The sequence below is a fragment of the Columba livia genome, chromosome 5 (assembly GCF_036013475.1).
Source record: "Columba livia isolate bColLiv1 breed racing homer chromosome 5, bColLiv1.pat.W.v2, whole genome shotgun sequence".
Lineage (NCBI taxonomy): Eukaryota > Metazoa > Chordata > Aves > Columbiformes > Columbidae > Columba > Columba livia.
Genome location: NC_088606.1, coordinates 18,273,439 through 18,285,592, shown reverse-complemented (window position 1 = coordinate 18,285,592; position 12,154 = coordinate 18,273,439). Strand labels below are relative to the sequence as shown.

Sequence of the window (12,154 nt, the reverse complement as noted above, 5' to 3'; positions counted from 1 at the left end):
AAAGGTAAGTCTAAGCTTTTCAAGAGGTTTAAAACATTTTATGGCTCATAGCTTATTAAGAATGTTCTATGCTAAGTCATAAGGTAAACTGTAATCTCTTGACAGATCCCTACTGATTCTTACTTGTAGCTGTAACAACTTCACTAGCCTTTACACTTAGTGGCATTTAAGAGACACTATATAACATTATTAATTGGCATCTTCTCTTCCTTGTTCTTTTTCACTTAGAAATATTTTTATTAAGCCTTAAACCTATTTAAGACTATGTTTTCAGAAACTAAGTTAAATTACAGTTCTTCTTTCAACCCAAATTATGTTGCATTATCAGGACCTCTTCAAGTACCAGCTCCTCTTACTTACTAATACCTCTCTTCTTGGTAATAAGCATCTGCAAGTATTTTGGCACAAATCTGCTTGATTTCAGTATATTCTCTGCAGAAGGGATCACGAGAATCAACACTATGTTTGTACAATACAGTTGAAGTTCAAATGTTTTTTGTAAACATACAAAGGTAGACAAGCAAGTCCATTTAAAAAGTTTCCATTATATTAAAAACATGAACTCGATACGTTCTAGAAATTTCATCTCAATTTTGGAACAACAAGGACAAAATGTCAGTTACTTAAATAAAAAGTTTCTTCTCTTTTTTATAAAGTTTGAAGGCCTTTTAATAGCTTTCTCTAAGAAGCAGAATATTTATAATAGCTATTTCATGAATAGCTGTCTCTCAGTCCTCGGAATGCCATTAGCATAAATGTCTTCAACAAATTTATTCTTGCCCCATCATTCATGTTTTCAATCGTAGATGTTAGGTACGGAGAAAAAAAAATTGCAGCTATAAGCAATCACTGAATTATAAGGATAAATATTTACATCTTTTTAATTAAAAGGAAACATACAAAAATCTAGATCAACATATTACATAATTTAGCACGACATAAGAGTTCTTGGAACTTACATGAAAAGTGGCTTTGACGTACGTGTGCACCGCAGCTCCTGAAGAGCCTAAGTTATCAGGAGTCATGAGAGGGTTGGATGACAGCTGGCTGCCATCCTGCAGCCATTCATTGTATCTCAGGCTGGACATTTTAATTCTTTTGTTTGGATCCACTGTTAGGAGTCCTGATAGAAGCACATTACATTCACTTAAATCGTGAGCTATTCATCTTCTTCTAATAGAAAATTCAATGATTTTTAATAAAATCTCATGCATTGCTTTGGTAAGTAAGTCCTGACAACATTTATCCTAGGTATGCTGATATTCATCCTAGATAAGGCTCACACAATGTTATACTATCATCCTCTCCAGAAGAATCACTAAATGAAAGAAATTGCTATTTAACTGTTTGATAACTCGCATCTCTCTTCCATAAACTCAGAAGTACCAAATGATATCTCCACTTAAAAATTGTCTAGGACAAAGTTCAAAAGAGTAAGCTTCAGATTCTCTGCCTGATCCACTGAAATCTGAATCTGGAGATGCCTACACTTTGGCAGAAAAATTCCTTATAAGCTGGCTTCTACAGAAACTCAGAATTCCATCTTAGTATAATTAAGATTGGTGTCTACATCATCCTGAAAATATAATTTGATAGTCAAAAGCTTAAGGGAAGTCAAAGCATGGCAAATGTGAATTAAGTGGCTCAGAAATACATTCAAAAACAGTCCAAGGAAAAGATGATAGTAATTATTTTATGCAAAAGCTCAGCTTTTAAAATGCTTATCTTATAACCTGGTGTTTTTACAAAAGCAAAAACAACATAAAAGAAAAACTTTGCTCTTAAATATGTTTTAAAAGAGTGACTTCACTGTTTCTGAAGTTCTTCAGCTACTTCTAACCCTGCTAATCTTCTATGAGCATCTCACTACACTAGAAAGCTCTCTGCTAGGAGTACAAGCAATTTGTAATGCGGTTCTGATGTGTCCACCTTTACCCATAACTTGAATTAGAGGTCAGTACATAGCTCAAGCTGCAGATTCTACTCTGTTAGGTTAAGCACTCTGATGCTTATCACAACATTCAGATATTGTATAGCCCTCTAAATTTTATCTTTTGAAATAAAAATACAAGGCATGTGAAATAATTGCAAATACATACCCTGAATTAACTCTTTAGCCTCTTCAGAAACATTTTTCCAAGCTTCTCCTTCAAAGGAAAATTCTCCCTTTTTAATTTTCTTCATAATTTCCAAAGCACTGGTACACGTTAAACTTTTGTCTTGAGACTGAAATGGTACCTGTCCTGACAGCATTGTGTACTGTCACAAGAACAAAAGTAGTATTAACAAACAGTGTATTTATTGACAATCCTATTACTATAATAAATATGGAGTGCTGCTGTTTGCTTCACCAGCACTATGCACTAAAACTTGGACTAGCATAACTTCAAGGCTACATAAAATTTAAAATATGCCAACACTTCCTCTGGAGTCCTTGTTAGAAAAAACATTTGTATGTTTCATGAAACTACAAAAAAAACACAATGGTATTTCTACCCAGTTTATATCTGTTGAAATTAATTTTCTGTAAATCAGAATGCAGATTCATTCTCTGAATTGATAATGTAGGAAGATTACATGGATGCCTGTAAAATCCCCCGATAATAACATATATATATTTTAAATGCGACCGTATCAAGTTTTTTTTTTCTGTTCCCAGAAGTGTTGAATTTAATTTACTGCTTAGAAAAAAACCAATCTCCACCCCTGGAAAACATCTGTCTTTAAACCTATGATTTAGGCAGCAGTATTTTTAACTCACTTGAATTCAGCTTCTACCCAATTCAAGTCTGAAACTGTGTCAAGTCCTTTGCATTTGAACAAAAAGTAAACACATACAATAAAGTTGCAATAAAACCCTCCACCACTCACCAAAATGACTCCCAAACTCCAAAGATCACAAGATTCATCATAACCATTGTGATTCAAGAGCTCTGGGGCAGCATAATGCAGAGTAAAACATGGAGTCTTAAGAGGCTGATTATCAGGTGGTTTTAAACGAGCAAAGCCAAAATCAATTATTTTTATTTCTGAATTATCAGTTTCATCTGTAAACAACAAATTCTGAAAAGCAAAGACAAAATCAATACCAGCACTGGGTAGAAAATTGGTTAGAATACTTAATAGTTTGTTTTTTTTCCCTACATTTATTATTACAGAAAACTTCCCATTATCTAGAGAAAAGTAGAATTGAGAGATAGTGGGGAAAAAAAATGGAAAAGTAGAACTAACGGTACTCTGGGATTTAAGAAAATGTGCTGTGTTTACCTTCCTCCCGTATATCTGCAAGGCAGGACAGTTCTGTCTGAGATCAATAATGAGAACGGGTATTCAGCAGAGAACAGTGGGGAAAACAATTCGGGGAACGCTGAAGAGTCTCTGGTCCTCCAGTGGTAACACACTGAAGCCAGGTTGCCACGAGCACAATCAGGCAAAAGAATAATTTGAAAGTGAGGATGGAGGACTAGAACGCGCACGCATAGCTCAGCACCGTCCTGACTGCCGTCTGGCGTGGATCTCGAAGTCACTACAGACATGTTTTCTGGAAGAGACCTGGGACCAACAGCGTTCAGGCACTGAAGGTCATGGAGGAGTCCAACCTCGAACCACCGGCCTACTCCTTACACCAAGTTAAAGAAACTTCGGTGCAGCAGCCCCTGAGAATTCCAGCCTTGCAGACTGGAACGTGGCATCTCAGACTTGAAGACAGATGAGCTTTTATCAGTTTGGAAGAAGATTTAAGACAACCTGTTCTTCTTCTCCCTGAGTGTTTATATTTGTCAGGAAAGATACAAGAGTGAAGCTAAGTCTTAGGAGAACTGGCTGAGGCCAAGATGAATTATAAAATTCACTACTCCCCGCTTGAACTGCTGAGAGAAGAGAGGAGAGCAGAATTTTGCTGTTGCCTTTGCTGTTTAATCTATGCAATGCTAGAAAATGTCTCAACATCAGAAATCTTATAGTCCTATGTGATTTTGTAATACAAAAGGTGAATGACTCAACACAAAATAATTAAAGTCAAACTCATTAAGAAGGGGAAAAATGATTGCTAGACTGCAAGCAGATCAATAAGGAGAACTTGAGAGCATTCATTATGGACAAAAGAGAATAGCTGATACAAAACAGTATTTTTGCATTCTGTACTGGTGCTATAGCTTAGTGCACAACCAGAAAAGTCAGTTTTCCATATTAAAATGTTGTGCAAAATGGATCTGAAGGAAGCCTAATTTCAGTAAAAATATTAATACAGTAAGGACAGGTGATTAATACAATTGCCTTTTTTTTCCTATGGTGATGTTACATAGCCAACAAGTAAATAAATAACTGCAGTAACGTTGGTTTGAAAATATATCCCTTCTTATGACAAAAATAAAATTGGTTTTGTACAGAAAGAAAGCTGCAGTCCAAATGTCCTAAGTTGGGTTCAGACTACTTTGTTGAATAGGTAAATGAAGTGTGTTTCACACAAATCCATACTTAAAGCTATATTCCACATGTATTTTAAGGATATATAAACAACATCATCAACATTGGTATGTTTTTTCTAATATCTTTAGAACCCAGTTAATAATCATTTCACAGAAACAGTCGTCAAATCCTCTACTGAGAAGCTCCAAATGGTCAAATATGCTGCACAAATTCTTTATTTCTGTGAATTTTCTATTTTCTATGGAGTACTTATGCTCTATTTTGCAGAACAATATATGTGATCTAATCACTGTTGCTGAAACAGAAGAGCCTTCCAGTCCATGCAACAATTAAAAGCCTCATCCTTAGTGACTTGTAACCAGCCATATTTTTTAAAACAGACTTATCAGTATGCATTAGATGTCAAAGCTGAGCATCAAATAAATCTGCCTGGAATTGTTAGCAAAGCAACAAAATTTCCCATTGTATCTTTTTACAGAAAGGTGAACAAACCACATCTATATTGGGAAGCCTGCATATCCCATGCTAAGTTCATGTCTGAACCTAAAATAGTAACTTTCAAAACAACAAGCAGGAAGGAGACAGGCTGCTTAAGTCCAACCTTGTGGAGGCAACGCATTCTGCAAGCTGTCTGCTAACCCCTCATTACTGGGACTTTCCAGGCTTCTGTTCTTGAACATGATGTGGGATTGAAGACTGCCTCTTTCACCATGCAGCTGAAGCACTGCTTTACAGAATCTGGCCTTTTTATTCAAGATGGTAATAAGACTAAAATGACGAGAATAGGAAGAGAGGAAGGATTTCTGGGTTTTGGCCTTTGAATAATGACTTCTTTCAAAAGCTGGGTTTTTTCCTTTAAGATTTCAGCAGAGAAACTTTTTGCGAAAGTCACATTTTCAACTGACACCTTAGAATTTCACAACAGTCCTTCTTTATAAAATTGTTTAATTTGTACAGAGACTCCAGTGCAGAGATGTTTTCAAGCACATATATTTCGGACTGATTTTCAAAACCAGTTTAATACCAACACCTAGCTGATTTATTTACCTGTTGAACTGGAATTAATATAAAAGAAGTAAGTTTGTAATATACCAGAAGGTATGTTACAAAAGGATGAAACATTGGTAGGAATGGTAGATCATTTTAAACTCCAGGTACAAAAGGAACAGCTATTTCCTGAGGGATGATGACTGTAATCACCGACACAATATAACATCCTTACTGGATGAACTAATATCTATCCACACTGTTCTTGGGCTAAAGAAAACTAACACATATCCAAGCCCATTGTTGGCAAAGAAAAAGGAGCCAATATTGGCTCCAGGAAGCAGAACAAAGCCAGGGGTCACCCTTAACATAGTAAACTGAATTGTCTGGAAGGCAAGATGTTGCTGCATAATAAAAATACCTGAACAAGTAATTATTGAAAGATACATATTAAATACATTGCTTCTTTTGGGAAACTACTAAACTCACTGAACTCAAGTCACATCTTGATTAGCTGGCTGCATTAGCTTATGGTTCATTTTGTGTTTAATTGGGAGAGAAGACAGTACAAGGGCATCACAGCTACCCACAAACAAAAGGTAGAAATGTAGAGGCAATGTACCCAAGCAACCTAGCTCTGCTTGTGAACCATTTCATACAATAAATATATGCTTAACCGCTAGTAAAAACTGTCCCCAAGAAGGAGAAAAATGTTTTTGAACAAGTCAAGAGTTTAAATTGCTTACAAAATTAAAAACGTTTCCTAACAGTTACTTTTACTTGTGAAGAGAGTATCTACAGAATTTGCTAAGTGATAATGTTTTATTAAAAATATACAAGTAGAAAAATTTGTAATAAAAGCTGGAGAAATATGCCACCTTCCAGATTTTTAATCACTTAATGTCTAAACATATATAAGCAAGTCACTGTACCTCAGGTTTCAGATCTCTGTGGACTACTCCTACATCGTGCATATGGCTCACTGCTGAAACAAGTCTGCGCATAATATGACTGGCTTCAGTCTCACTGAAATGTTTCTTTTTCTGAATGCGCTCAAGCAATTCTCCTCCTTTCAGCAATTCCATTACTAGAAATGTGTGAAGCTGAAACAATAAAGAAAAATATGGCAGGTTAGAAATGTAACATTACACACCAACATTCATTCAGGAGCTAGGTGCTGTTCTGATACATTCTTAAAGTTTGAAGAAATAAAACTGCTGCTCATAGCAATTTGGAAAGTCAACAAGCAGCACCAAATTGCATATCAGATGACATTTTTCCCGTCAGTCTCATTGACACTGAATAATGTTGATGTTGTCCCCACATTCACCCATATTTATTTACAAAACCACTGTGCCTCCATGTAAATGGATTAATTTGTAGAGAAATGAAATGCCTTTCTTTAGACTTGTGGTCCTTGTACAAACAGCATGATGGGGATAGACTGGGATACATGGAGAGGCAAGAGAGCCCATGTTCCACTACAAAATCATAGGCTAGAATCACAGAGCAGCTTAGGATGGAAGGGACCTCTGCAGGACATCTGGTCCAAACCCCCGGTCCAAACCAGGGCCCGCCTCCAAGTTAGATCAAATTATGGCTTGTTACAGGCTGTGGAACTTGCATTACACTAAGAAAAAGACAACTAAAGTATCTAAATGAACCCTAAACTGATTTCAATATATTTTCAAATAGAGGCTCTGTTTTCATATCTAGTAATTCAGCAAGCTATTTGGTTATCTCCTTTAAGTTAGTAATGTGTAAGCAAAAAATGCAAGATATGTAATCTTCACATGCAAGATTTCCAAATTATTTTACAAATATTACTTTAAGATTTATGACAACTCCAAGATGACTAGCTACCTCAGTATCACAGATATGGAAACTGCGCAATGAATATATTGTAAGATGATTAACAAAGCAGACCCAGGACAGAAACAGAACTCTTAATTCTTCCAAATACTTCTTTTTTGCTAGAGCAACTGCAAGTTCCCTTGAATGCAGATCTTCTATACTGACTGGACAAAAGTCCTATGAAAAACAGTTGCTTCCCCAGTAACAGTATGCATAACTCCTAAAACTTCTTGGGAAAACACACGGCAAATGCTGATTACAGTTTCTTCAAAATACCTGGTCATGAAAAACTTCATGTAACTTCACGACATTCGGATGTGCTTCGCAGAGTTTCAGAGCTGTTATTTCTCTCTGGGTGTTGGCTTCCATTCTGGAAAAATTGAGCAGTCATTTTATACCAATTTTACTGAGCAAATTGCACATTCAAAGCATTACACCTATTTTTTTAATTGCTTGCAATGCAGATTTTTTAATATTGAATATTAACATTGAAAACAATTAAAAGTATATTCAAAGTGAGCTGAGCAAAACTCTCCAAGTTAGGACATCAAAAAACCACACCCAAATCAAACAATGTTTTTGATGCACCTGCAACTTGCTACAGCAAAATCTGAAATGATATTACAGAATAGTTTATATGTAAAACAAACCTTTCCCTAAGTCCAGGGCAATTTGACTTCACCTCTGTTCCTATAAATACTTGTTACTTCAGCTTTATGTTGAAGACTAAAATTATTGGCCCAAACCTCTTCCATTCTTATAGGAGACAAGTATTTCCAAAGCTGGATGGGAATAGTGAGCTCCTACTAGAAAAGTAACATCATCTATATATGGACTATTTTATATAAATGAAATCCTAAACGGGCCATTGTACAAGTCCAAAATGGAAGAGACAAGAAGAGACTAACTCCAGAGCAGAAATCATCACATAAATTCTCTTTTATGTACCGAAATCCATAGCCAAAATAAGTGAGCAGAGTGAACACTATAAAAACTGCATGAATGAGGACAGAGCTGAACATTTTATTTTCCACTAAATGCGTATGTTGATTTATTTTGGGCAAATAATGCCTGAATTTTTTTGCCAAAACTCTGTCCAAGAAAGGCTAATCCTGTACTGACTTAGAGAGAATGGCAGAATTTCTCTCACCACACATGTTCTTCATTTTTGGTTGCATTTTTTTTTCCCTAATTAGGACCAGAATTGTGATGAGAATTTTGTGCAAGAGAATTCTTTTTTTCTGCAGGCTTCATATAATCAACAAGTAAACTAAGTTGTTCTACCTGCATCTCTCCTGATGATTTTGTTTAAACTGAAAGTGATTTCAGTTCCTTAAGAAATTAAAAAACGTGACTCAAATAGTCTTTCCCCTATAAACTACTATCAGGAGAAGGTGGACCTAGGAAACAGGTGAAAAAGGTTCAGTATCATGAACATAAACCTTTGAAATTTGTGCACAGGCTTTTCTGAGAATTTCCCCTCTAGAAATAGTGACCACCTTGGATTTTAACAAACAATACCATGAGAAACAAATGGGAAGCTCTAAAACAGTCACTCAAGCAAGTTTACAGGACTTCACTGTTTCACTGGCCTTCAGACACACAGTTAAACCTCGAATTGTTGGATGGAGGCAGGCTCAGCACTATGAACAAAGCAACACCACAGAGGAACCCTTCATCTGAGCTTTCACCTCAAGTACCATGAGAAAGTTTGCCTAGGTGTAGGATTCACTTTTTTGGCCCCTTTCATGGGTAGGAGTGAAAGACTTCCTGACTTTGAGGCAAAGAAGTTACTAGAAATCTATTATCCTTTTTGTTTTAGCAAGAGTTATTAATGTGGTCTTCAGAGCAATATTATTTACAGTTTAACCAGTTTCTTATTCAAGGCTGGTGTGCGTCCAGCCACTCAGAGTGTGGGTTTACTGCTGTCTCTAAATACTACACAAACATGCTCAGTCTGCTCACAGCCTGCGATCCTAAAAACATCTCTGTATACAGACCACTTCTTACCTTCATTTAGCCTGGTCCACCAAGATGAAGGAGAAAGAGCAAAAGAATTTGTGAGTAATATCATTTAGGGACATAATTACTAAAAGTTTAGTTCTATGGGAAAAGTCAATACTAGTTTGCTCACTGTTATCCAGAAACAAGAAATCCATTAGCTTAAGATGAGATGAGAGTATTGATCTGCAGGTCTGCATGCACCACAGAAATTTTGAATGTAGACACAAGGCAGAGATTTCCAGGTTAAAATAGCCAAGGAAGGTGTCTACTGCATACAACCTGCATAAGGTCTCACTATAATGAGTGATATTCCAGTTAATGCATCTTACGGGGTGAACTAGTTCACTGTAAAATGCAGACCTAGAGTGGGATTCAGTGGCCTAAACATAGGAGAGCCTGGAAGACATGAGCCATGAAGACATCTACATAAAGGTAGGAGTCACAAAAAACTGAAGGGAACTGGAGGACAGAGAGGATGCCAACAGATGCTAAAATGGCACTAGGTAGATGCCTATGTTCAAGTTACTGAATCCCACCGCTACTGCCTGGTCGCTCAAGTCACTCTGTAGGCTCCACTATCAGTTTTGAGTAGGCCTTTGTTAATCGTAGCAGACCTCGGAAAACTGACTCAGACACCTATATTTAGGTGTCTTATTCTTGAACATTTCCTATCCAAAAAGCATGTGATGAAGCACTTCAGTCTGGCGGACAGCTACTTCTAGAGTCTAGAAAAACAGAGGTACAGCCAAATGTCTTGGTAGGAGGGATCACTGTGAACTATCATTCTGATAGCAGAACATTTACACTTTCCCTTTCCTGACCGCATTCTACAACACACTAGGGACATAGTTACTAATGAACACTGCAAAATGAAGTTGAAAATCCACACATCCCTCAAAGAATCCCTTGTCTTTATTTTTCTCTAGGCAGACGCTGCCAGAGGTACCTATTCTGGAAGAGGACCAGATGGTCCCCACGTACAAAGCAAGGTAGCTGCCTCCATCATGGTGTTCTCTCCAGAATATCCAGGAAACAAGATGCAACTTAACAACTCCATAGGCTAAATCGATTTTACACACACACACACAATTAATTAGATCTGAGGCAACTCATGCTACAGATCCTTTATAAAGGAATATCCTAGGCAATCAATTGGGCTGCTTAGGAAAGTCAGCTAGCACAAGCCTACCTTCAGTTCTCTTAGGTCTAAAGATAGGAGGGCCTTATACCTTACCCCAGTTAAGAGCAAAATTAAGGGAATTTCAGGTAGAATACAACTAGGAACCAGAAAAGTACTCTTCAGGCTTCTTCTTGTGTGTTCCCCAACAAGAAAAACATTTTGTTTCAAAAGATTCTCAAAATCTTTTAAAGGTCATAAGGTTACTGTAAGTTTCTGTAGATTCTTCAAATAGGAAATTATTTTAAAGTTATTTTTCTACTTCAAAAATGTAGTGAACATTATTCTAATCCATGGGTGACAGTAAGCAAAGAAAATATATTTATTGTCTTACAGAATATTTATACCTTTTGCTAATTATTTTTACTGCATACTCTTGGCTAGTTTTCTTGTGTAAGCACTTTCGACAAATGGAAAAACTTCCTTCTCCCAATGGTTTCTCTTTCAGATCCAGTTCATAATGATGATAAAATGGAGAGTCCTGTTAGGAAACTGTCTGTATTTAGTTCTGCAGAATACTTTTACTATACACAGTCAAAGACAAAGAGCAAAGTTTCATGAGAATTTTTCATCTACATTTAAAACTGCAACAGAGCTCTCTTTTTTGAAAAAATATAATCTTAACTTCTATTTAATAAAATGCTTAAACTTTTTTTCTAACAATACAAGAATAAATCTTACATTACATTAAACAAACATAATCACTAAATAAATCATTACTACTACAATAGCTTAAGATACCAAATATTCAGACAAACAGGATTAAAGATGGCTGTACATACATTTATCCACAAAACCATGTGCTCATTTGAAGACATCACAATAGCATGTGTTCTTATAAGGCTTCACACAACTATGCATACTTTTGGGCAAATACTTCACAGAAAAAATTCGGATATAATTAAAGTAGCTTCAAAAGTATCTACAACAGTTAGCTGAATACGAACTATCAGGAATCAAATTACTATTACTTCTATACTTTAGCCTTCTGGAAAACTAGACAATCATCTCATTTTCAGATTAAACTTCAATGATTTCTAAATAGTACCACATGCAAATTATATGTTTGGATCAGCTGAGGAGCCATTACAGAGAACAGATAAATCAGTGATGACTATTTCATGACCTGTAGCCTAGCTTGTGATTGCTGCTTCGAAAGTTATATGCAGTTCCAAGTTAACCAAATTAATTCAGCTCTTGATATTATTATTACCTTCATCATAGCACTTCTGGCAATAGTTGTAGTTCCAGGTCGTTCATCCCCCATATAAAACTGAAGAGGATCTACTGTAGCTGCATTGCGTTTAAACAAAATAGAAGGTGCAACGAAAGAATACCCCTATGACATTAAGACAACAGAAAAGGGCATGGCTTGAAATTGTTGCACACAAACTAACATACTGCATACAAAACATGAGAAGTTTCAGGAGAATTTTTCAAAGAAATCAGCATTTTCGTAACATAACACAGAAACCGTAACTGGCTTATTGATGGTTGATATTACTCTGTTGAATGTGAACAGATATCTTCCTGGAATTAGTTATTAATACATGATTCTCCACAGTTATAGATAAAACAATAATACAAAAATTCTGGTAAATAAAGCTAGAAGTCTGGTTCAGCTCCAATTGTTTTGCAGTAGTGATAAAGGCTCATATTTCAAACTAGCTAGCTTCCCAGAACACCTTTAAGCTAAGGCATGAA

General features: G+C 36.2%; 1 protein-coding gene across 5 annotated transcripts in view; it reads right to left on the bottom strand.

The window, feature by feature from the left end:
• RPS6KA5 (ribosomal protein S6 kinase A5) overlaps positions 1-12,154 on the bottom strand; it is an 84,092-nt gene that overhangs the window by 4,766 nt on the left and 67,172 nt on the right. For all 5 annotated transcript variants that reach the window (XM_065063662.1, XM_021292409.2, XM_021292410.2 and 2 more), the window contains 7 exons: positions 11,664-11,789; positions 10,798-10,931; positions 7,546-7,639; positions 6,348-6,518; positions 2,872-3,063; positions 2,100-2,259; positions 960-1,123 (listed from right to left, as the gene is read on the bottom strand). In XM_065063662.1, the coding sequence (XP_064919734.1) occupies positions 960-1,123; positions 2,100-2,259; positions 2,872-3,063; positions 6,348-6,518; positions 7,546-7,639; positions 10,798-10,931; positions 11,664-11,789 (1,041 nt within the window). The remainder of the gene's footprint in view (positions 1-959; positions 1,124-2,099; positions 2,260-2,871; positions 3,064-6,347; positions 6,519-7,545; positions 7,640-10,797; positions 10,932-11,663; positions 11,790-12,154) is intronic.